Here is a 27,622-nt window from a genome sequence, read left to right on the forward strand (position 1 = left end):
TGAGAGAGGTAAGCATCTGTGTTTGTGTGCATGGTGTGCGTTTGTGTGTGGGTGTAACAAAGAGAGCGCCTGTGTGTGCTTGTGTATGTGAGATAGGGAGAGAGAGAATGTGCATGCACACGTGTCTACTATGAGAATCCAGCTCCCCAGCAGCACTTTTAATATTCAATTAATTTGTGAGTAATATAAGCAGCAAAACTCAAAGAACAAAGAAAAGTACAGCACAGGAACAGGCCCTTCGGCCCTCCAAGCCTGCGCCGACCATGCTGCCTGTCTAAACTAAAATCTTCTACACTTCCGGGTTCTGTATCCCTCTATTCCCATCCTATTCATGTATTTGTCAAGATGCCCCTTAAATGTCACTATCGTCCCTGCTTCCACCACCTCCTCCGGCAGCGAGTTCCAGGCACCCACTACCCTCTGTGTAAAAGACTTGCCTCGTACATCTCCTCTAAACCTTGCCCCTCTCACCTATGATCCCTAGCAATTTACCCCCTACTCTGGGAAAACGTCTCTGACTATCCACTCTGTCTATGTCCCTCATAATTTTGTAGACCTCTACCAGGTCACCCCTCAATCTCTGTCGATCCAGTGAGAACAAATCGAGTTTATTCAACCTCTCCTCATAGCTAATGCCCTCCATACCAGGCACCATCCTGGTAAATCTCTTCTGCACCCTCTCTAAAGCCTCCACAGTGCAGAAGGAGGCCATTCGGCCCATCGAATCTGCACCGACCCACTTAAGCACTCACTTCCACCCTATCCCCGTAACCCAATAAACCCTTCTGACCTTTTTTGGTCACTAAGGGCAATTTAACATGGCCAATCCACCTAACCTGCATGTCTTTGGCGTGTGGGAGGAAACTGGAGCACCCGGAGGAAACCCACGCAAACACGGGGAGAATGTGCAGACTCCGCACAGACACTGACCCAGCGGGGAATCGATCCTGGGACCCTGGCGCTGTGAAGCCACAGTGCTATCCACTTGTGCTACCGTGCAGGCCCAGTATAACATTTAGGATTGGGATGTCTGATGGCAGAGATATTTATTGCACATAAGCACCAAAATTGAACACCAATGAACAGAAAAAAATGCATCTTCTCTCCTTTGAACTTCACTGGCACCATAATGACCAAGTCTGCTATCGTTAAGATATTGAGGATCATCAGTGACCAGAGGTTGAACTGGACAAGCCAAACCAACACCGTGGTCACAAAAAGAAGGCAAAGCTGGGTGTTCTGTGATATTCTTACTCATCGACCCTTCAAAGCCTCGTCTTTATCTAAAATAGCTCAATTCAGGAGTGTAATGCAAGAGGCTCCATGTCGTTCAGAACTCATTGGCCACCCGCCAGAACACCATGACGCACTGAATTAAAAATGTACATTCCAAGATTACTTTGACAGCACCTACCTACTTGAGGACTCTACCACTGAGAAGATCAGTAATGTTGTGGGGCCACCATCAACTACAAGTTTGTCTCCAAGGCAAACTCAATCTTGACTTGGATATATATCACATATATATCTTGGCGATAGCAGGCTTGGTACTAATGAAGTTCAAAGGGGACTGGATGTGTTTTCATCTCTTCGTTAAGTTTATTTTTGGTGCTTATGTGTAATGAACATATATCGCCATTGGATCAATATGCTGGAATTTCAAAAATAACACCATCATAGAAGCAGCAAAACCATAAGAACTCAAAAAGGTCCATAGCCGTACTTTCAGGACAACTAGGGCTGGTATTAATTATGGTCTTGCCAGGGTTTTTATTTTTTTATTTTATTTTGTTTTAATCTAGAGGGGATGGCAGTGAAGGCAGTGCAATGTTCCTTCTGCAGAATGTTTGAGGTGAGGGACGCCGTCAGTGTCCCTGCTGATTTCATCTGTGGGAAGTGCACCCATCTCCAGCTCCTCAGAAACCGTGTTAGGGAACTGGAGCTGGAGCTGGATGAACTTCGGATCATTCGGGAGGCAGAGGTGGTTATAGATAGAAGCTTCAGGGATGTAGTTACTCCGAAGAATAAAGATAGATGGGTGACGATGAGAGGGGCTGGGAGGAAGCAATCAGTGCAGGGATCCCCTGTGGTCGTTCCCCTTAATAACAAGTATACCGCTTTGGATACTGTTGGGGGGGGGGAGGGCTTACCAGGGGTAAGCTATGGGGTACAGGTCTCTGGCACAGAGTCTGTCCCTGTTGCTCAGAAGGGAAGGGGGAGAGGAGTAGAGCATTAGTCATTGGAGACTCCATAGTTAGGGGGATAGATAGGAGATTCTGTGGGAACGAGGGAGACTCGCGATTGGTTTGTTGCGTCCCAGGTGCCAGGGTCCGTGATGTCTCAGATCGTGTTTTCGGGATCCTTAAGGGGGAGGGGGAGCAGCCCCAAGTTGTGGTCCACATTGGTACCAACGACATAGGTAGGAAAAGGGATAGGGATGTAAGGCAGGAATTCAGGGAGCTAGGTGGAAACTTAGATCTAGGACAAACAGAGTAATTATTTCTGGGTTGTTATCCGTGCCACATGCTAGCGAGACGAGGAATAGGGAGAGAGAGGAGTTGAACACGTGGCTACAGGGATGATGCAGGAGGGAGGGTTTCAGATTTCTGGATAATTGGGGCTCATTCTGGGGTCGGTGGGACCTCTACAAATGGGATGGTCTACACCTGGACCAGAGGGGTACAAATATCCTGGTGTGGAAATTTGCTAATGCTCTTCGGGAGGGTTTAAACTAGTTCAGCAAGGGATTGGGAACCTGAATTGTAGCTCCAGTATACAGGAGGTTGAGAGTAGTGAGGTCATGAGTAAGGTTTCAAAGTTGCAGGAGTATATCGGCAGGCAGGATAGTGGTTTAAAGTGTGTCTTCTTCAATGCCAGGAGCATCCGGAATAAGGTGGGTGAACTTGCGGCATGGGATGGTACCTGGGACTTCGATGTTGTGGCCATTTCGGAGACATGGATACAGCAGGGACAGGAATGGTTGTTGCAGGTGCCGGGGTTTAGATATTTCAGTAAACTCAGGGAAGGTGGTAAAAGAGGGGGATGGGTGGCATTGTTAGTCAAGGACAGTATTACTGTGGCAGAAAGGATGTTTGATGAGGACTCGTCTACTGAGGTAGTATGGGCTGAGGTTAGAAACAGGAAAGGAGAGGTCACCCTGTTAGGGGTTTTCTATAGGCCTCCGAAAAGTTCCAGAGATGTTGAGGAAAGGATTGCAAAGATGATTCTGGATAGGAGCGAAAGCAACAGGGTTGTTTTTATTGGGTACTTTAACTTTCCAAATATTGACTGGAAACGCTATAGTTTGAGTACTTTAGATGGGTCCGTTTTTGTCCAATGTGCGCAGGAGGGTTTCCTGACACAGTATGTAGATAGGCCAACGAGAGGCGAGCCCATATTAGATTTGGTACTGGGTAATGAACCGGGACAGGTGTTAGATTTGGAGGTAGGTGAGCACTTTGGTGATAGTGACCACAATTCGATTATGTTTACTTTAGTGATGGAAAGGGATAGGTATATACCGCAGGGCAAGAGTTATATCTGGGGGAAAGGCAATTATGATGCGATGAGGCAAGACTTAGGATGCATCGGATGTAGAGGAAAACTGCAGGGGATGGGCACAATGGAAATGTGGAGCTTGTTCAAGGAACAGCTACTGCGTGCCCTTGATAAGTATGTACCTGTCAGGCAGGGAGGAAGTGGTCGAGCGAGGGAACCGTGGTTTACTAAAGCAGTCGAAACACTTGTCAAGAGGAAGAAGGAGACTTATGTAAAGATGAGACATGAAGGTTCAGTTAGGGCGCTCGAGAGTTACAAGTTAGCTCGGAAGGACCTAAAGAGAGAGCTAAGAAGAGCCAGGACGGGACATGAGAAGTCTTTGGCAGGTAGGATCAAAGATAACCCTAAAGGTTTCTATAAATATGTCAGGAATAAAAGAATGACTAGGGTAAGAGTAGGGCCAGTCAAGGACAGTAGTTGTGCGTGGAGTCCGAGGAGATAGGAGAGGTGCGAAATGAATATTTTTTGTCAGTATTCACACAGGAAAAAGACAATGTTGTTGAGGAGAATACTGAGATTCAGGCTTCTAGACTAGAAGGGCTTGAGGTTCATAAGGAGGAGGTGTTAGCAATTCTGGAAAGTGTGAAAATAGATAAGTCCCCTGGGCCGGATGGGATTTATCCTTGGATTCTCTGGGAAGTTAGGGAGGAGATTGCTGAGCCTTTGGCTTTGATCTTAAATTCATCTTTGTCTCCAGGAATAGTGCTAGAAGACTGGAGGATAGCAAATGTTGTCCCCTTGTTCAAGAAGCGGAGTAGAGACAACCCTGGTAACTATAGACCATTGAGCCTTACTTCTGTTGTGGGCAAAGTCTTGGAAAGGTTTATGAGAGATAGGATGTATAATCATCTGGAAAGGAATAATTTGATTAGAGATGGTCACCACGGTTTTGTGAAGGGTAGGTCATGCCTCACAAACCTTATTGAGTTCTTTGAGAAGGTGACCAAACAGGTGGATTAGGGTAAAGCTGTTGATGTGGTGTATATGGATTTCAGTAAAGCGTTTGATAAGGTTCCCCACAGTAGGCTACTGCAGAAAATACGGAGGCATGGGATTCAGGGTGATTTAGCAGTTTGGATCAGAAATTGGCTAGCTGGAAGAAGACAAAGGGTGGTGGTTGATGGGAAATGTTCAGACTGGAGTCCAGTTACTAGTGGTGTACCATAAGGATCTGTTTTGGGGCCACTGCTGTTTGTCATTTTTATAAATGACCTGGAGGAGGGCGTAGAAGGATGGGTGAGTAAATTTGCAGATGACACTAAAGTCGGTGGAGTTGTGGACAGTGCAGAAGGATGTTACAAGTTACAGAGGGACATAGATAAGCTGCAGCGCTGGGCTGAGAGGTGGCAAATGGAGTTTAATGCAGAAAAGTGTGAGGTGATTCATTTTGGAAGGAATAACAGGAAGACATAGTATTGGGCTAATGGTAAGATTCTTGGTAGTGTGGATGAGCAGAGAGAACTCGGTGTCCATGTACATAGATCCCTGAAAGTTGCCACCCAGCTTGAGAGGGTTGTTAAGAAGGCGTACGGTGTGTTAGCTTTTATTGGTAGAGGGATTGAGTTTCGGAGCCAAGAAATCATGTTGCAGCTGTACAAAACTCTGGTGCGGCCGCATTTGGAGTATTGCGTGCAATTCTGGTCGCCGCATTATAGTAAGGATGTGGATGCATTGGAAAGGGTGCAGAGGAGATTTACCAGGATGTTGCCTGGTATAGAGGGAAGATCTTATGAGGGAAGGCTGAGGGACTTGAGGCTGTTTTCATTAGTGAGAAGAAGGTTAAGAGGTGACTTAATTGAGGTATACAAGATGATCAGAGGATCAGATAGGGTGGACAGTGAGAGCCTTTTTTCTCGGATGGTGATGTCTAGCATGAGGAGACATAGCTTTAAATTGAGGGGAGGTAGATATAGGACAGATATCAGAGGTAGGTGCTTTACTCAGAGAGTAGTAAGGGCGTGGAATGCCCTGCCTGCAACAGTAGTGGACTCGCCAACACTAAGGGCATTCAAAAGACCATTGGATAGACATATGGACGATAAGGGATTAGTGTAGATGGGCTTTAGAGTGGTTTCACAGGCCGGCGCAACATCGAGAGCCGAAGGGCCTGTACTGCGCTGTAATGTTCTATGTTCTGTGTTTCTTTAAAAAAATCTCAGCAAGCAACAACTTCCAGATAGGTTCCCTGTACAGGTGGCATGGTAGCCGGAATGTGGTGACCAGGGTATTTTCATAGTAACTTCATTGCAGTGTTAATGTAAGCCTACTTGTGACAACAATAAAGATTATTATCATTATTACAGAGCGGTTGTATCAGCTGAAAACGCCGAGCAGCAAAAACACAATATATGTACAATGTTGAAGCTCCACAACATGCGTTGTCCTGTAGATCAGAGTCAAGGACACTAGCAATAAACGGTTAATTTCACTGATACGTTCATTGCAAGCTTGAACGTACTGAAGCCTCCTCAGTTGGTCAACCATATGGGATGAAGCATAAGCTGATTATGAAACATATGTCACATCACATTTCTGATCAGTCTGCTGAATTGCCCTGAATTGCTAAAGGCACCTTTATTCACTTCAAAGGCTTGTTTTGCCTGGCTGGAACAGAGAGATGAATGTCCTGGTTATGATCATTTCTCTGCTGTTCAATTTCATTATTTTCTAGTGTCTCAAGAGCTTTTAATGTACACATGTTAAGTGAATACACAGAGAGATATTCACGTTCAAAAGTATTCACTTCACAACCTGGTACAAGTAAGTTATGTTGGTCAAATGCGAGCTGAATATTTTGATTAAAGTGGTTTATGTACTGTCAGCCATTGGACAAAATTTATTTTGAGAGTTAAAAAATAAAAAAATGATATTGATGGACTGCCATTCTTGTTGCAAATAGGGGTGGATGTTCTTCGGTTTTAATATTTGACTTGCTTTGCGACCATAAAAGTGAAAAATGTCAGTGCTGAATGGAAAATATTCTTAACTTGTACAATTTTGTTGTGCCAATTATATGGGCACTGGATATGTTTCCTCCAAGCGTTATGAAAGGTTCATTTCTCACAACAAATATCAGTAGTGATGGTAAGAGACCAATTGAATCAAAAATTTAATGAAACAATCAAAATTTAACTGCACAACTAGAAATTAACTTATGGTGGTGGGGCAGTGATATTGATTTGTCATCCATGAATAATTTTGGGACCAACTTGCCAGCAAGTCAAAAATGTAATTCTAGGTGTAAAGTTTCATATGGCACTAAAACGTTTTTGTCACAGACATTAGAAGTAATTATTATATCCATTATTACCTATGAAGGTTCCAGTTTATTATCGCCAATCATTTTTTAAGGAGCTGTATGCTGTGCACATGTCATTAAAATGGGGGGAAGACATTTTGAAGTGACAATCACTGTGTCGGTCATTTTCAAACCCAGGGTCGTGACCCAGGGTAATGAGCCCATGCGTTGTGACGTTCACGGTTGCAGGAAGTAGTGCCCAAGGGCACGACCGGCTTTTAAAAATGAGGGCGTTGGCCAGCTTTCAGAATGGAGGCCTTTGTGCCCCCTCAACAGTGCGCAGGCCCGGAGTCCAGCGGTCTAGATAGGACACGTGAACGGCGCAGGCTTGGAGGGCTGAAGGGCCTGTTCCTGTGCTGTATTGTTCTTTGTTCTTTGAGACAGTCCAGCTGTTCCTGATGTCAGCGTGCTGACCCAGGAGCAGATTTTTTTTAAATCGCTGGAGTCTTCCTGCCTGGAGCGATGGCGGAGAGCAAGTCACGCACTCCAAACACTGACGTCACGTGTTCTGGGTGTGAGAGAGATTCTTCCATTTTGCAGCTGCCAGCAGTGCTGGTGTGTAATTCAGGGGCTCTGGTGAACAACCTATGAAGAATAAGCTAAAATAGGAATAAAGCAGCATTAAGGTGATTATTTGAGGGGTGGGTTCATTAATTGCGTTGCTGCAAATCAGGTCATGTGTGTTATATGCAGGGAAGCACTGGCAAATGGAAGTTTAAAACCCTCAAAACTTCAAAGTCAAACCACTTGAATTTTTTCAACGGATGCAGTGAGATCTTAAATCATCAGCTGAAGTCATTATCAGAAATGTAACATTGGACAACAAAGCAAGCAGGCTCACCTGTCACATCAAAGGTAAGTTAAAATGATGGGTCGCGAAGGTCGGGCGGCGTGAGTCACGAAAGTCAGCCGGCATGGGTCCCGAAGGTGGGCCGGCGTGCGTCCCGAAGTATGGCTGGTTGATAAAAATGGATCCCGAGCAAAAAAGTTTGAAAAACACTGCTCTATGTAATTACATCAGATCATTGTAGCAACCCATGGTTGAAGGTATTTTGTTCTGGTGAACTGCAGACATAAGCCTTCCACATGATATGTACCAGGTGTGATCCTCATGTCTGAGAATTTCCATATCTCGATGCAACTTGAACAAGGAGGTTACAATGATGTAATAGACATAAATGCATGTTCCTCTGACATTATGGCCAGGACATTCTGATCCAAGTTCACCCCAGCACCGCTACCAGCGAGTACAGAGAATTTGGCACACAGCGAGAACTCTATTCACTGCAGTGGGACTGGATAATCCCACCAACATGAACGGATGGAGAATTCCGGCCAATATCTTTGCAATGCACAATACAAATTTGGTATAAGAAGTGGAAAACCAGCACTGTTGCAGCAGAAGCAATTGCAACAATTTTTAGCCAGATATGCGAGTGGATGATCCATCTTGGCCTCCTCCGGAGGTCCCCAGTATCACAGATGGGAGTTTTTACCTAATTTGATTCCCTCCATGTGATATTAATCAAAACAAGAACCGCATTGTAAAGAGATTTGAGACATCTGGTAATCATGAAAGGTGAAACATAAATTCAAGTCTTTCTACTTTTGGTTTTCTGTTCATTAACCAAATCTCCATCCATTCTAATATATTACCAGGTTTTTGATTTCTTTCATGCCTAATAACCTTTTGTGTGGCACATTATTGAATGCTTTTTGGAAATCCAATAATAATAATAATCATTTATTGTCACAAGTAGGCTTCAATGAAGTTACTGTGAAAAGCCCTGAGTCACCACAGTCCGGCGGCTGTTCGGGGAGGCCGGTACGGGAATTGAACCCACACTGCTAGCCTTGTTCTGCATTACAAGCCAGCTGTTTAGCCCACTGTGCTAAACCATCCCCTGGTCTACTGGCTCCGCTTTATCTACCCTACTTGTTACAACTTCAAAAAAACTGAAATAGATTTCTCAAACAACAATTTTCTTTTTGTAAATCCACGTATTAATCCATGATTATACTATGATTTTCTAAGTGCATTATTAAGACTTCCTTAATAACAGATCTTAATGACTGATGGCAGGCTAACTGGTCTATAGTCCTCGGTATTCTTTGTCCCTCCTTTCTTGGAATAGTGGTGTTACATTTTTAACTTCCAATCCATGGGGTTGGGGGTGAGGGGTTCTGGAATCCAGGGAATTGTCTGGTGCAGTGCCACTAGACCAAAAGACCCTGCACCATCTTGTCAAACAACATCCATAATCAGTGGAGTGTGACTAAGTTCTATGGGCGGCACGGTAGCACAGTGGTTGGCACTGTTGCTTCCCAGCGCCAGGTTCCCAGGTTCGATTCCTGCTTGGGTCACTGTCTGTGCGGAGTTTGCACGTTCTCCCGTGTCTGCATAGGTTTCCTCCGGGTGCTCCGGTTTCCTCCCACAAGTCCTGAAAGTCGCGCTTGTTAGGTAAATTGGACATTCTGAATTCTCCCTCAGTGTACCCGAACAGACGCCGGAGTGTGGCGTCTATGGGCTTTTCATAGTAACTTCATTGCAGTGTTAATATAAGCCTACTTGTGGCAATAATAAAGTTAATTATAAATTCCCCATTTCAGTAAAGTCTACTAGCCCCGCTTGCTGTGCCTGCCCCCATAGCTTGGAAATTGGGTCAGAGGCTCATGCATCCCAAAATCTCCACTCCATACACCCTGACAACTATCCTGTCTCCTCTACTACTGCACCCGGACATCTCTCTCCCAACCCATGGCAGCTCAGGAATGTCACGCTGTATCAGGTCCCATCACACATCTCGGCTCACTTAGATCTCAATGCACCACCAACTGGGGTGGCACGGTGGCACAGTGGTTAGCACTACTGCCTCACGGTGCCGCGAACCAGGGTTTGATCCTGGCCCCAGATCGCTGTCTGTGTGGAGTTTGCACATTCTCTCCGTGTCTGCGTGGATCTCACCCCCACAACCCAAAAGGGTGCAGGGTAGGCGGATTGGCCATGCTAAATTGCCCCTTAATTGGAAAGAAAAAACACCACCAACTTCACCAGTTCTGAGACTTTCCCAACACACTGGTGACAGATCCTGACACTTTTCCCAATGCCCGCAGACCAGGGGGACCTACCTATTTTGTTTCCACCCAGTGGAGTCACTCAACAAATTAATCACCCCATTCTGCATTGACACAACTCAAAACCTCCCTCCCTCCCTCTCCCCCACCCACTACTCCCATGGCCCAAAACTGCCCTTGTCCAACACTATTGAGGAACCCCCCCCCCCTCCCTAATAGCTGCTGAACCCACAATCTCCACAGTTCGGATTCTCCCTCCCCCCAAAAAAAACAAAACGAGGAGCTGGAGATTGAAAAGCAAGTTCCAATCTCCAAGTAAACTTACCTCTCCGACCACAATCTGTGCAGCACGTCTTGCCATTGTGTGGAGCAGGAGAAAGTTCCGGGATGGTCTCTGGAGAGAACCCCACCACCCTCCGACTGCAGGGCGGCCGCGAATTCGGACTCCGGCTCCTCCAATCGCTCGGGGTCTCGGGAAATGCAGTTCCCATAAAGTCACTCCTAACATGTTTTTGTTGGAAAGAACAGGAGGCTGGGGGAAGCACTCCAACTCCCAGAGTGCAGCTTCCACTGGCAGCCCAGTAAAAAAAAAACCTTGAGCAAAAAAGAAATGTCAACAAAGTGCTGGAACCAATTGGAACAGCCAGCGGGGGCGGGCTTTACTGCGAGATGAAGTTTTTCGAGAGTGTGAGAGTTTAGAATTGCTGCAGTGGGGAAAAAAAAATCTCCATAACTCAACTGCCAACACAGTAATGTAGGGCAAATAGGGAAAGGGAAGGAGCCCAGACCCCCACCAGCACTACATGCCATGAAACCTCCCTCCGGCTTCTTCTCTTCAATCACCCCAGGAGAAGGGGCTTTTTTAAGAGCAGCAATAATATCGGGTTGGTGTTTTACCCGGAGAAACAGCATTGAAAGTACTCAATGTTACCTGGAGCAGCCGTAGCTATGTCTAAATCCAGAGCCATAACAAATACCTTTGGGTATCTCTCTCTTCGATAGTGTATTGGGACTGGAGGGGCGATCCAGGAGATATCCTAGGAGGAGAAAACTTGTGGATTTTAATGCAAAATATTTTTTTTTAAAACAACGGAATAATAATTTAGGGGGGGAGGGGGGGAGGGAGAGAGGAAACGCTCACCCTTTTTTACTGGAACTCTTCAACATTAACCGATCCAGCAGTGGACCTGTCCAGGGTCCTGAAAACATCACGTTGCTCTTACCTATCCCAGGACGCTGAAAGAATCGAGATCTTGGAGGCAAGAGAGAAGACGGAGCTGGCAACATCAACAACAACAAAACACCCAGACTATTGGACATTCCTAACGACACCTGCATCAAAAGCACTTTCTAACACCATCTAGGCTTCGAAGATGTACAGCCTAGCCGCTCTCCGCCTCTACCTGTGGGAGACAATCGTATTTTTCAGGTAAGATATTTTTTTCCTGTGTGGATGTGTGTGCAAGTCTGTGAGCATTATTAACAGTAACTGACGGCATTGGAAAGCAGCGCGTGTGGTTAGAAGCGTAATGAGCTGCTGGCAGGATTGTGCACCGTTGCAATTATTTTTTATTATTTGGGCTGAGGTGGGGGGGGGGGGGGAATACATTTTTACAGGCTGAGTATTATTGTTGGTTCGCCGTTTTGAGGAGGGCACCCGTTGCAAAAGAGATTTGCCTTGCCAAATCACCATGGAGGGACCCGCGGTAATCTCATTTCGGCTTCATGACCGTGCAAGCCCCAGTCACAATTTAAATTGTGCTGCATTAGATTAGACCGCAGTGGATGTGGAACTGGCCGAAGCGGCGCTCTGCTTGCCTGGACAACACCGCCAACTATCGGCGGCTCACGACGAGTGTGTGGGAGAACTATTAAAACAGATCATCTTCAAAATAAAAAGGAAAATACTTCGTGCTCCTCGCTGCAACTGGTCTAACTGGGCTAGAACAGGAAATGTTTCCGCGGCCTTTATACAGAATGCACACTCATCAATGTCCAGTGAATGTGTGTGTGTGTTTTAGTTTGGATGTCCGCTGGTGCAATGGATTTGGTGCCTGGGCTGAGTGCATCCGTGCAAGTGAAAGTTTTAGTGCCTCTTGCACCAGTTGCCAAGCTGCACTGGCGCGTGGGTGCATCAACTGGTTTTAATATCTTAACCATTTCCGAAGCATCAGTTCCATTAAGTTTAATGAAAATACCCCCCTCCCCCCACACCCGGACTTAAATTCCTGGTTCGTTCGCCTCTGCCCCGTGTTCAGTTTCACACCCCCCCCCCCCCCCCCCCCCGCCCCGGGCCATTTCGTCCCGGTCCCTGAAGATTCACGATATTGATTGCAAACGGGCAAAGTAGCGTATGGGCGCTGATGCTGCAATTTTAAGGTGTCAAGCAGTATTGTAGAGGTAGCGCTCCCTGGAAGAAAACACTTGATCTTAAGGAAATAGAGGTGGCGACTGGGGAGATAATTGAAATTATCTGGCGGTGGGGGGGGGGGGGGGGGAGCTTTACATTCTCTGCACATTTTGGCGCTAATGTTGATGATGAAGAACTCGCACACATTGCTGGCGTCTGCACAAACCCGGAGTCATTGCAATCTGTGCTCCAATCACCCTACTCATTTGGAATGGACATTTGTGGGCAGGCGTTGAACACTTTGACAATAAAAGTGGTGCTGCAGGAATACAAATTATTTTATTTTTAATTGTGTTTAAAGAAGGAAGGGAGACGTTCTGCACCTTGACAGCCCTCGCTTTGCGGAAAGCCTCGACTCCGCTAATATTCCAAAATGACTCCTCACTTTGGTGCAGATGATAGATTCGCCCGGATGCCAATTTGCCGAGCAGTGAAGATTCGGGAATGCCATCAGGTTAAAGTGGAAACTTGACCCATGACACCGGGCACCCCTTACAGATAGAGTTGGGGGGGGGGGCTCCCTCTCCCTCTCCCTAATATTTCTCTGGCCTTAACTCAAATGACAACCAGGGATGGGAATGGGCCGAGGGTCGCGAAACATTTTGTTTTACAAAAAGTGCTCCAATATTGTGATAGAATGGCAATTATTTAAGAACCTTTGGGTGACCCTGCCCGTTCAGGATAACGATTTTCACCTTTTAATTTGCTGTGATGTCAAATCAAGCTGATAGCTTGTGGATTTTACAGAGGCAATGATGATACACATACAGCAAAGCGGACGTGATCACTACAATTATATATTGTCATTAAGGTCATAACTTTAAAAGCCCCTAGCGGTTAACTTTACACCCTTCATTTCTCAACAGCAATCGTCTGCGTTAATTTAACGCTGATTATTTATTTGGGGTTCAGTAGGACAGGTCGCTGCCGCTCTTTACAGTTTGACCTGTGACAGTGGTGAGGAGTAGATTGAGATTTGCGGTTGACATCTATCTTATCCCCCTGCCTTTCTCGCCCTATGCAGCTTGGCAACGTCCAAAGAGGTGCAGGCGGCGAGAGCTGCCGTCAAGCCCCCGTCACCGTCAGACTTTCTGGACAAACTGATGGGCAGGACATCGGGATACGATGCAAGGATCAGGCCGAATTTCAAAGGTAATCCTTTTGCAAACACTCGCGTGCTTCATTGCTGTTGTTGTTGTTGCGGCAATGCGGCCGACATAAATCATGAGTTGTTCACCGACGCTGAACTGGGAACAGTGGCCAGTGTCAGGAACTCTGCTGCGAACAGATTGCTCGATACAAACACGCCGTGAGCCAGGCTCGTGTCTTTTATGGTTAAGGAAAGCTTCCCTTGTCGCTTCATATTTTTTTTGGGGGGGGAAGGGTGAGCTTAAATTTGACAGCCACACGCGGCATTGTGGCCGATCAAGTGACATTATCCAAACATTACCTATCTGTCAACAGTGAGCTGTGGCCTGTAACACAAGCTTGACAGCAAAGCCACTTGTGTCCAAAATAAAATAAAAAATCTTTTTTGCACCTCATACTAAAGGAAACAGTATAATTCAAGAAACTACCTTTACTGTTCGTGGTGTGCTATTGGTTAATGTAAAGCTTGCAGTGTGATTTTAACTGACTAATTAAAAAACAAATTTTTAGCACAATAGAATCAATTGAAACTCTTTTGTGCTGTCACTTTATCATTGTGATATATTGTTAAAATGTTTATTTTCACTGGTATTGAACACACAGATTTTTTCTAACATACCTTCTTGGATTTACTGACTTGCATATGCGTTCCAAACTATAGTATAACGTCCAAAGGTGTTGAAGTACACCTGGCAGATCAATATGTGCATTCTCACTGTTTCCACAATCCTCCAGTGATCACCTCGATGTCAAAGGTCCAGATGACCGGTTGATTTTAGCCATTGGTGATTAGGTGCCCGCACCCGGGCACAGAGGTCACATTTGTATCAGCGAGTGTTGTATTCAGGGAAAGAATGATAATTGCCTTCATTCTTATACTGTGTACACCAGTCAAGGCAAGTGGGAACATTTCCCATCAGTCGGTGTGAAATATTGCTGAACCCTAATGAAACTCCTTTGCCCTGCGGAGTAATATACCTGAATGCCATATCAGAACAACACTGCCAAAACAACAACCCCATCATATGCCAGTAATATACCTGAAACCCATCTCAAAACACCGCCAAAACAACAACCCCATCATCCCCCAGTAATATACCTGAATGCCATACCAGAACAACACCGCCAAAACAACAACCCCATCATCCCCCAGTAATATACCTGAAACCCATCTCAAAACACCGCCAATACAACAACACCATCACCCCCCAGTAATATACCTGAATGCCATACCAGAACAACACCGCCAAAACAACAACCCCATCATCCCCCAGTAATATACCTGAATGCCATACCAGAACAACACCGCCAAAACAACAACCCCATCATATCCCAGTAATATACCTGAAACCCATCTCAGAACACCGCCAAAACAACAACTCCATCATCCCCCAGTAATATACCTGAATGCCATACCAGAACAACACCGCCAAAACAACAACCCCATCATCCCCCAGTAATATACCTGAATCCAATCTCAGAACATCACCGTCAAAACAACAACCCCATCACCCCCCCCGTAATATAACTGAATCCCATCTCAGAACAACACTGCCTCAACAACAACCCCATCACCCCCCCCCCAGTAATATACCTGAAACTGATCTCAGAACAACACCAACGCAACAACACCCCCATCATCCCCCCAGTAATATACCTGAAACTGATCTCAGAACATCACCAACACAACAACACCCCCATCATCCCCCAGTAATATACCTGAATCCCATCTCAGAACAACACCAACGCAACTACACCCCTATCATCCCCCAGTAATATACCTGAATCACATCTCAGAACAACAACACCACAACAACACCCTCATCATCCCCCAGTAATATCCAGAATCCCATCTCAGAATAATACCAACGCAACAACAACCCCATCATCCCCCAGTAATATACATGAACCCCATCTCAGAACAACACCGCCACAACAACAACCCCATCATCCCCCAGTAATATACCTGAATCCAATCTCAGAACATCACCGTCAAAACAACAACCCCATCACCCCCCCCGTAATATAACTGAATCCCATCTCAGAACAACACTGCCTCAACAACAACCCCATCACCCCCCCCCCAGTAATATACCTGAAACTGATCTCAGAACAACACCAACGCAACAACACCCCCATCATCCCCCCAGTAATATACCTGAAACTGATCTCAGAACATCACCAACACAACAACACCCCCATCATCCCCCAGTAATATACCTGAATCCCATCTCAGAACAACACCAACGCAACTACACCCCTATCATCCCCCAGTAATATACCTGAATCACATCTCAGAACAACAACACCACAACAACACCCTCATCATCCCCCAGTAATATCCAGAATCCCATCTCAGAATAATACCAACGCAACAACAACCCCATCATCCCCCAGTAATATACATGAACCCCATCTCAGAACAACACCGCCACAACAACAACCCCATCACTCCCCAGTAATATACCTGAAACTGATCTCAGAACAACACCAACGCAACAACACCCCCATCATCCCCCCGTAATATACCTGAAACTGATCTCAGAACAACAACACCACAACAATAACCCCATCATCCCCCAGTAATATACCTGAATCCCATCTCAGAACAACACCAACGCAACAACACCCCCATCATCCCCCAGTAATACACCTGAATCCCATCTCAGAACAACACCGCCACAACAACAACCCCATCACTCCCCCCCCCCCAGTAATATACCTGAATCCCATCTCAGAACAACACCAACGCAACAACAACCCCATCACTCCCCAGTAATATACCTGAATCCCATCTCAGAACAACACCGCCACAACAACAACCCCATCACTCCCCCCCCCCCCCAGTAATATACCTGAATCCCATCTCAGAACAACACCAATGCTACATCATCCCCATCACCCCCAACATCCCCCAGGAATATACCTGAACCCCTCTCAGAACAACACCGCCAAAACAACAACCCCATCATCACCCAGTAATACATCTGAATCTCATCTCAGAACAACACCAACGCAACAACACCCCCCCCCCAGTAATATACCTGAACCCCTCTCAGAACAATACCGCCAAAGCAACAACCCCATCATCCCCCAGTAATATACCTGAATCCCATCTCAGAACAACAACACCACAACAACAACCCCATCACCCCCAATAATATACCTGAATCTCATCTCAGAACAACACCAACGCAACAACAACCCCATCACCCCCCCAGTATACACCTGAATCCCATCTCAGAACAACACCGCCACAACAACAACCCCATCACCCCCCCAGTAATATACCTGAAACTGATCTCAGAACAACACCAATGCAACAACACCCCCATCATCCCCCATTAATATACCTGAATCTCATCTCAGAACAACACCAACGGAACAACAACCCCATCATCCCCCAGTAATATACCTGAATCCCATCTCAGAACAACACCAATGCAACAACACCCCCATCATCCCCCAGTAATATACCTGAATCCCATCTCAGAACAACACCGCCACAACAACAACCCCATCACCCCCAGTAATACACCTGAATCCCATCTCAGAACAACAGCAACGCAACAACACCCCCATCATCCCCCAGTAATATACCTGAATCCCATCTCAGAACAACACCAACGGAACAACAACCCCATCATCCCCCAGTAATATACCTAAATCCCATCTCAGAACACCACCGCCACAACAACAACCCCATCACCCCCCAATAATATACCTGAATCCCATCTCAGAACAACACCGCCACAACAACACCCCCATCATCCCCCAATAATATACCTGAATCCCATCTCAGAACAACACCAATGCAACAACACCCCCATCATCCCCCATTAATATACCTGAATCTCATCTCAGAACAACACCGCCTCAACAACAACCCCATCATCCCCCAATAATATACCTGAATCCCATCTCAGAACAACACCAATGCAACAACACCCCCATCATCCCCCAGTAATATACCTGAATCCCATCTCAGAACAACACCAATGCAACAACACCCCCATCATCCCCCAGTAATATACCTGAATCCCATCTCAGAACAACACCAACGGAACAACAACCCCATCATCCCCCAGTAATATACCTGAATCCCATCTCAGAACACCACCGCCACAACAACAACCCCATCACCCCCCAAAAATATACCTGAATCTCATCTCAGAACAACACCAACGCAACAACACCCCCATCATCCCCCCAGTAATACACCTGAATCTCATCTCAGAAGAACACCGCCACAACAACAACCCCATCACCCCCCCAGTAATATACCTGAAACTGATCTCAGAACAACACCAACGCAACAACACCCCCATCATCCCCCCGTAATATACCTGAAACTGATCGCAGAACAACACCAACGCAACAACACCCCCATCATTCCCCAGTAATATACCTGGATCCCATCTCAGAACAACAACACCACAACAACAACCCCATCACCCCCCAGTAATATACCTGAATCCCATCTCAGAACAACACCAACGCAACAACACCCCCATCATCCCCCAGTAATACACCTGAATCCCATCTCAGAACAACACCGCCACAACAACACCCCCATCATCCCCCAGTAATATACCTGAATCCCATCTCAGAACAACACCAACGCAACAACACCCCCATCATCACCCAGTAATATACCTGAATCTCATCTCAGAACAACACCAACGCAACAACACCCCCATCATCCCCCAGTAATATACCTGAATCCCATCTCAGAACAACACCGCCTCAACAACAACCCCATCACCCCCCCCCCAGTAATATACCTGAAACTGATCTCAGAACAACACCAATGCAACAACACCCCCATCATCCCCCCGTAATATACCTGAGTCCCATCTCAGAACAACACCGCCTCAACAACAACCCCATCACCCCCCCCAGTAATATACCTGAAACTGATCTCAGAACAACAGTAACGCAACAACACCCCCATCATCCCCCAGTAATATACCTGAGTCCCATCTCAGAACAACACCGCCACAACAACACCCCCATCATCCGCCAGTAATATACCTGAAACTGATCTCAGAACAACACCAACGCAACAACACCCCCATCCTCCCCCAGTAATATACCTGAGTCCCATCTCAGAACAACACCAACGCAACAACAACGCCATCATCCCCCAGTAATATACCTGAAACTGATCTCAGAACAACACCAACAGAACAACACCCCCATCATCCCCCAGTAATATACCTGAAACCCATCTCAGAACAACCCCACCAAAACAACAACCCCATCATCTCCCAGTAATATACCTGAATTCCTTCTCAGAACAACACCAACGCTACATCATCCCCATCATTCCCCAGTATACACCTGAATCCCAGCTCAGAACAACACCAATGCAACAACAACTGCATCACTCCCCAGTAATATACCTGAAACCCATCTCAGAACAACACCGCCACAACTGCAACCCCATCATCCCCCAGTAATACACCTGAATCCCATCTCAGAACAACACCAACGCAACAACACCCCCATCATCCCCCAGTAATATACCTGAATCCCATCTCAGAACAACACCAACGCAACAACAACGCCATCATCCCCCAGTAATATACCTGAATCCCATCTCAGAACACCACCGCCACAACAACAACCCCATCACCCCCAGTAATACACCTGAATCCCATCTCAGAACAACACCGCCACAACAACACCCCCATCATCCCCCAATAATATACCTGAAACCCATCTCAGAACAACACCAACGCAACAACACCCCCATCATCCCCCAGTAATATACCTGAATCCCATCTCAGAACAACACCGCCACAACAACACCCCCATCATCCCCCAATAATATACCTGAATCCCATCTCAGAACAACACCAACGCAACAACACCCCCATCATCCCCCAATAATATACCTGAATCCCATCTCAGAACAACACCAACGCAACAACACCCCCATCATCCCCCAGTAATATACCTGAATCCCATCTCAGAACAACACCAACGCAACAACCCGATCATCCCCCAGTAATATACCTGAATCCCATCTCAGAACAACACCAACGCAACAACAACCCTATCATCCCCCAGTAATATACCTGAATCCCATCTCAGAACAACAACACCCCCATCATCCCCCAGTAATATACCTGAATCCCATCTCAGAACAACATCACCATGGCGGAATGGTGGCACAGTGGTTAGCCCTGCTGCCTTACAGCTCCAGGAACCCGGATTCAATTCTGTGTGGAGAATGTGACTGTCTGTGTGGAGTTTGCACATCCTCCCCGTGTCTGTGTGGTTTCCTCCGGGTGCTCTGGATTCCTCCCACAGTCCAAAGATGTGCAGGTTAGGGGGATTGGTCATGCTATGTTGCCCCTTAGTGTCCAAACATTTAAGTGGGATTACGGGGATAAGGTGGAGGTGTGGGATTACGGGGCAAGAGTGGAGGTGTGGACCTAAGTAGGGTACTCTGTCTAAGGATCAGTGCAGACCCGATGAACCGAATGGCCTCCTTCGGCCCTGCATGGATTCTCTGATTCTATAGCAACTGCCAGCACCCTTCCTCCCACCCAGCTCCACAAGTGTATGATATTTCTGTGCTTCACATGTACCAATCTTATAGCTGATTTGAGTGAGATGATCAATTTAATTCTCAAATATGCGCATTAAGTTTTTGCTTTGGGGTTATGACGGAAATGCTCAGTCTTCCCACGAAAGTTGCTTTGATTTTAAGTAAGGGAGGAAATAAAGAGTGTGTCATGCCGCACCATAAGCAACAAAAAGTCAGGTGACACTGGGGTTTACCACTCCAATGATTGTTTCAGCATTTCCTCGTACTAAAGCCATTGTAGACATGATAAAGGAATTCTTGTGCCGGCAAGACTTCAAGAAGTAATGAAGTATATTAGTAAAGAAATGCTGCGGATACTGTCTCAAAAATAATACAACAAAGTGTACCATAGGAGGATTGTTGATAAGATCATGTGATTGGTATCAAATACAGCAGCATGGGCTCAGAGGTGGCAAAAAGACTCAAGAGAAACGTTCTTAAAACTAGAAAGATGTGTGGTTTCTCTAGGGGGAGATTAGTATTCCGAACATAGTTTTTTATGTATATAACTTTTCATATAGCACATGGTCAAAACAAATTGGATAGCATTTTCAAAGAGACAGCACAATGGATTGAATGGACTCCTTTGCGCTGTGTCAATCTGTGGTTCTATCAATCAAACTTGTTAATTATTGAAGGAAACCTGTCACTCTGCCTGATTTGGACTCTGCGTTACATGGTTGAAACTTGATGTCCTCAGAATTGGCCGAGAAATCAACATGAATAAAAATTAGCACTAACACTATCCCTTTATGGCATCTCGGGATGGCCACTAAATGGGAACTTTTCAGTAGAAATGATAAGAAACATAAAAAGACCGAAGAGACGTTTTTCTAGGCAGAGGCTTACTGGGATACATTATGGTGGGGCATGTTGGAACTCAAAGCTAGAATAACTTTCAAAAGGGAGATAGGTAAATATTTTCCAAAAAATTAATATTGGGAAAGAGAAAGAAGAGAGTTTGCAATTTATCGCTCCTTTAGAGAACCAATGGAGGCACATTGGCATAAATAGCTACCTTTATGTTTTACAATTCAAGATTTAAGTTACTCATTCTGATAACATCCGAAAGCTCAATGATATGCTAATAACAACAGAAACATATTTTTTAGATTGACTCTCAGGATGTGGGCATCTCTGACGAGGCCAGAATCTATTGCTCATTTATTGCCCTTGAGGAGGTGGTGGTGAGTTGCCTTCTTGAACTGCTGCTGTCCATGTGATGTAGGTACAGTGCTATTAGGAAGGGAGCTCCATGAATTTGACCCAGCAACAGTGAAGGAACGGCAATATAGTTCAAATTCAGGACGGTGTGGGACTTGGAAAGTGTTATAATCTGCCCGGATCCAATGGGCTGCGGACAATTGGTTACCCCATATTACTTGGGGAATATGAGCTCCCCCAGTGAGGGGGGTGGTCAAACGTTAGAAATGTAGCTGTATAAATAGAGCTGGCCAGCGTGGTACCGGCTAGAGAGGGAACCAGTAGTGAACTTCTGGCCCTGTGGACATATTGTTGTAAATAAAGTTGCTTTCTGTTTGACTGTACAAACTCACGTTGGATTTTTCGTGGGCCTCACGAAAGAAAGGAATTTGCAGGTTGTGCTGTTCCCATGTTATTCTAGGTAGTAAAGGTCATGGACTTGGAAGGTACAGCAGAAGGAGAGTTGTTGCAATACATCTTGTAGATGGAACAAATTATTTCCACTGTGTGTCGGTGATGGAAGGGGTGAATTTTGAAGGTGGTCAATGGGTGCCAATCAAGTGGGCTGCTTTGTCCTGGATGGTGTTGAGCTTCTTGAGTGTCGTGGAGTTGCACTCATCCAGGAAAGTGGAGAGTATCCCATCACACTCGTGGCCTGATATATAAGTAACCATTAAATAAAAGCTGTGATGGTATTTTTAAAATTAGCATGAGTGAACATTACACCAACAGTAGCAGAAATGTCAAGTGTGCAAGTTAGAACTAAAATGTCCAAATCAACATTGTAAGATTTCTGGTTCACTTATTCAATGTTGCACAGATTGATTTGTATCTGGAGGAATGAAAATCAATGTTTCGAAGTTCCGTGTCACATCTTGTCAAATGTTCAACTTCCATATGTTCTAGTCTGCCGGCATAATGTCGCTCACTTTTATTTTTGCCTGTTGACAGACATCGAACGTGATCTAACGGCCGCATTATGCCTGGCGCGGATCCGTGTGAGCCAGTTAGTTTACGGGAGAGAATGAAATCAGGATCAGTGCCAGACGCTGATTGGTTTCTGATCTGAGCGGCCAGCTCCTGTTGGTGGGATCCGGAACCTAATAATCACCAATTAAGGTCAATCTCCATATCACTAATGAGACGGAACCCCATCTAACAGCCTCCCATGATCTAACCGGCTCCCCAGTGAGCGGTCACGTAGGTGTCCTTTAGCACACCTACTTTAAAAAGTGACGGGCCTAGTTGGGGGGAGGGAGGAGGGTGGGGGGGGGGGGGGGGGGGTTTGGGTGCCATTGGCATGGGATCACCTCTGAGATGAGGGGCTCAGCGCCCATAGGTCCAACAAGCCACCCCCTCCCCAGATTGTGTATACCCATAATAGGGGCAGCTTCAGCTCCTGCCTATCCGACACCCCTAGGACAGAACCCTATCTGTGGTAATATGGTGAAGGTCACTGTAATCCCCGTTGACCATGGCGGCCTCTGGCTGCACAGACGAAGGCTAATGCCAATAGGGAATTGTCTGTGTTCGTTATATGAACACTTCACAGCTCTCACATGGATTGCAATGGGTAGACGTGCCATGTCGCAGGTGAGTGTTACTGCCTGGCTTCAGAGTCAGACTGTGAGGCCTGGACACTTTGTCTGAACACTGGATGCTTCAACGCCACAGAGGCAGCAGCCAACATTCAAGCACCCAAGAGCTGGGCCGCAGCACTGGAGCTATCCCCACAACCAGAGGGTGGGTGAATGGATTGGGGAGGGAACCTGAGTCTGGTTCAATTAATGTTCCCGGCAGGGGTCTGTGGTCTGGGGTTCAGTGCCCATGGGCCCCTGCTGTTGTTGGACGTCTGTATGCAGGGCAGGTCCCCCCAGCACAACCGACTCATTGAATGGCACCCTGAGAGAAGGTGGTGAATGTAAAGGTGTTGGAGGCTTGGGGGACCCGATGGTCCCGGCGTGGAACTCATTACTGGTTGTCAGTCTCTCACCCTCTCCAATTCCTTACTGATGGCGCATTTTGGATGGTATTGTGGACCCGCAGCAGCTGTCCTCGTAGTACTGGTGGCAATCCAGATGGCCAGACGTTGGAGAAGGCGATGGCAGCAGCGTCGACACAGGCTCGAGGTGGCACCCTGTGTGTAGGGGCCCACCCCACACCCTGAGGACCCTGCTGCCCATCATGCCAGGGAGGGACCCAGAGGGGGAGGCTGGCAATGGTCCAAGGTGTACAGAGGTCGCTGATCATTTCAGATGTCGGACAGCACGTGCCGCAGGAGGCTCCGTCTCAACAAGCAAATGGCGCGGCACCTGTGCCATGTCCTTGCAGACCTGGCACCCCATGGAGGAGGTGGATACCCACTCCCAGTGGCTGTGAAGGTCACCGCAGGCCTGAACGTTTGTGCCTCGGGTTCATTCCAGGACTCGAGCGGGGATTATGTGGCATACCCCAGCCTACAGCCCACGAGTGCATCTGTGAAGACACGGATGTCCTGTTTCCCCGGGCAGCTGACTATATAAACTTTGACCCGGACCAAGCCCATTAAGATGCACGGGTTGTAGGATTATCCGCCATCACCGGGATGCCCCAGATCCAGGGAGTAATAGATGGCACGCATGTCGCCTTGTGTGCACTGGGCGGTCGTGTGTGACCACAACCTCAAGACCATGCACGTGCGTGCATGCTTCCTAGGGTGTGTGCATGACTGCTACATCCTGGGATTGTCATAGATCCCCTGCATCTTCGAGGGACACCCCAGGATGACCTTTTGGCTCTTGGGGGGATATGGGAGGTCCTGGATAATGACGGCAGTACGGAGGCTGGGGACCAGTGTGGAGACCTGAAATAACGAGGCCCATGTGGCCACCTGGGCTGTCATTGAGCGATGTATCAGACTGCTGAAAACGTAGTTCCAATGCGTCGACCGCTGTGATAGTGCGCTGTGGTACACCCCCCCCAGAGGGTCACCCGCTTTGTGGTGGTCTGCTGTGCCCTCCACAACTGAGCACAGCAGCGAATCGAGGATGGGGGAGGATGAGGAACATGTGACCTCGTCTGAGGAGGAACAGGACCATGAGGGGCTTGTGGACAAGCCCGGGGAGTGCTTTAATGGTGTACAGTCGTGACCCTCACTGTCCCTAGATACCAGTGGTGCCACCCCATCTTCCTCCCCAGTGCTCTCTCAGTGATCCTGAAACGACTTTGTCCTCTGTGCTCTAACGTTACATGTAGGTGTGTCCCCCGGATGCACATCAGATGTGGAGGCAGCCTGCTGCTTAGCACGCCCTGTGGCCGTCCATGTCTTTGGCAGGCGCCCCCCCGGGGACCCTGGGGCTGGAGGGCACCGGTTGACTTGCCAGTGGCACAAGCCTCGTGTGCTACTCTCTTCCAACCACTGACCACGAGAAGCACCATTGTCAGGAGGGAGGGGACTTGGGAGAGCTGCTGACCACCGTCAACTCCCCGCAGTGAGGTTTCAGGTCGGCCTCCAGTGCTCCCTCCTCCCAGACAGTGCCTGTGGGGGTCAGCTTGGGTTGGAGGGGTGGCTGGACTGAACTCCAATGGCCCCTGCATCACCTGGCTTTGTGAACCCTGACAACTCCCCATTGCCGATGCCCTCAGTGATGCCCTCTGTGACCGGGCCATCCTCTTGGGTACCTCGGCAGTGTCCAACTGTGTCTGGGACATATTCCTCAGCGACTGAGACATGTTCCGGAGTGCCTCAGCAATGCCCACCTGAGACTGGGACATGCTCCGCAGCGCCTCGCCAATGCCCACCTGAGACTGGGACATGCTCCGCAGCGCCTCACCGATGCCCACCTGAGACTGGGACATGCTCCGCAGCGCCTCGCCAATGCCCACCTGAGACTGAACATGCTCCGCAATGCCTCGCCAATGCCCACCTGAGACTGGAACATGCTCCGCAATGCCTCGCCGATGCCCACCTGAGACTGGAACATGCTCCGCAGCGCGTCGCCGATGCCCACCTGAGACTGGAACATGCTCCGCAATGCCTCGCCAATGCCCACCTGAGACTGGGACATGCTCCGCAGCGCCTCGCCAATGCCCACCTGAGACTGGGACATGCTCCGCAGCGCCTCGCCAATGCCCACCTGAGACTGGAACATGCTCCGCAATGCCTCGCCGATGCCCACCTGAGACTGGGACATGCTCCGGCGCAACTCGGCAATGTCACCTTGAGGCTGGGATATGCTTCGCAGAGCATTGCAAGGTCCACCTGCATCAGGGACATGTCTACCAGCCACTGGGATATTCTGTCGAGGCGCTCAGCCATGGCCTTCACTGACTGATCAATGCCTTGGGCACCACCACTCAGGATGTTAATGTCATGCTCCAGGCTATCCACTAGGGTCACCACCCTAGCAATATTGGCCTGTGTCATGCATTGCCGGCGCCATCTCCTGCACCTGTAACCTTTGGGACTCCTCCAATTGTCTTTGAACCCGCTGGAGTGTTGCTGATGTCCCCTTCAGAAACTCATGGCTGCACCCTAGCATCTGCATCAGCTCCGGGATGACCTTTTCCAGAGGTTAGGCATTTGACTGAGACCCAGCTGGTTCCTAGGATCCAGCAGACCTCCAACTGCTATCCACCCTGGATGTTCCTGTCACAGCAACTGGGTGGTGCTCCCAGGTTGTGCCCCAGAAGCCTGGTCACTACATTTGCCCACTGAGGTGTATGTCACTGTGCTGGTGGAGGGTGGGGATGATAGCTGTGATGCCTCAAGGGTGGCATCCTTGGAGGTCTCTTCTGAGGTATACTCTCAGAAGGCATGGGGGGTGGGGGAGACCCCGGATGGGACAGCACCATCAGATGGAGATCCTGCTGGAGAATGGACATGTGGCCTGTGGGAGGGAAGGATCATTATTTCTGCCATGAACAACTCACAGGTGATTTGGGTGGGGCGCGGTGGATCCTCACATCTGCGGTGGAGGCCAAGCTCGACGACGGTGACCTTCAGGGGGTGAGGGCTCTGATGTCCGGTACCCAACCACCCATCTGGGCCCTCTCCCATGATTCCTGTGGCTTCTCCTGTGGCTCACAGAGTGGGCATTATAAGCCACACGCTTTATGCATCTCATGGATGGCTATGGCGGGGGATAGGTGTGGGCACAGAGTAGGTGTGCTGGTGGGCGCCAGGATGAGGTGGGGCACAGGCGCGGTATCATGCTGGGGGGTTGCGGTACAAACCACTGGATCTTCGGAGGCGGAGGGGGGGGCCATGGGTGGCAGGCTGGACCGGTGCCAGGGGGCCAATGGAGGTCATTGGACAATCCCCACGCTGACGGCTGCTGCCATTGACCTCCATGCAGCACTGGCTGACATGTGGCTGACTCTCCAATCCCCTCGGGAAACAGGGTGTTCCATCATGGCTCCACCGCCTCCAATAGCAGGGCCAGGTCGGAATCTCCGAATTGTGGGGCTGAGCTGCGCAATGGCATGGCTGCGTGCTGTCTGGGGTTGGCTTGGAGAGAGTAGTTTAACAGCTGCTCCCCCTCGTTAATGGGGAGCTGCCAGGCGCGGTCCAGGAAATCAGCTGGTGAGACAGCCATTTCTTTTGTGAAGCGCTTGGGGCATCACTACCCGTCCTTATTGACGTCAGATACCGGTTGCGGTCTCCCCGGGTCGGCCGACGGGAAACATCCGGCAATTCCCACTCGCTACCACACTTAGTGCTTCTCCCATTAGATCGTGTCCATCATTTTTAGTCGAGGCTCAGTCATCTTACCTTATAAATATTAGCACAGTTCATTTATGAACGAGAAAAATTGCCCACATTTAGAAAACATTTGGTAATATATTGCACACTGAAAATGAGACGTCTAGATTTATTTTTCAATTTAAAGTCAGATATTTTAACCATAGCAGTATGACAAATTTCTACATAGCACTTGCTCGGTAACTGTTGTCAGGTAGAAAATCAGGAAGGGGAAAAGCAACACTGATTAAACAGATGAATATGGACAATGGGGGAGGCATAAGAATATAACAGGCACAGTGTTAACCATAATAAGCATGGGAGTATGATGCCTATATGATTGGAACAAATATGTGCAAATTGTTGAAGGACATAGGGTATTCAGAACAGTGTAGAATGGACAGTTCAGGGATTACAAGGATAACCATGAGGGGTAAGGAGAGACATTGGGCAGTAGTAATAGACATGAGTAGGGGCATGAAAAGGACTTGTGTAAGAGAATGGAGAAATTAATTGCACCAGGGAACTTGAAGTCAAATTCTACTCTAGGTTTGCACAATTTATACAATTCTTTGAAGTTGAAATTCAGATTGCATAAACTAAAAATAT

The 27,622-nt window shown here is 47.7% G+C and overlaps 1 protein-coding gene across 3 annotated transcripts in view; it reads left to right on the forward strand.

Moving 5' to 3' along the window:
• Positions 1-11,058: 11,058 nt before the first annotated feature.
• The window catches only part of LOC140427091 (glycine receptor subunit alphaZ1), a 212,357-nt gene continuing 195,793 nt past the window's right edge, over positions 11,059-27,622 (forward strand). Inside the window, exons 1-2 of one of the 3 annotated variants that reach the window (XM_072512600.1) lie at positions 11,059-11,360; positions 13,366-13,493. In XM_072512600.1, coding sequence (XP_072368701.1) covers positions 11,305-11,360; positions 13,366-13,493 — 184 coding nt within the window. In that variant the 5' untranslated portion in view covers positions 11,059-11,304. The remainder of the gene's footprint in view (positions 11,361-13,365; positions 13,494-27,622) is intronic. The other 2 variants (XM_072512601.1, XM_072512599.1) reach the window with 2 other exon arrangements.

Source organism: Scyliorhinus torazame, chromosome 7 (genome assembly GCF_047496885.1).
Source record: "Scyliorhinus torazame isolate Kashiwa2021f chromosome 7, sScyTor2.1, whole genome shotgun sequence".
NCBI classification, from domain to species: Eukaryota; Metazoa; Chordata; class Chondrichthyes; order Carcharhiniformes; family Scyliorhinidae; genus Scyliorhinus; species Scyliorhinus torazame.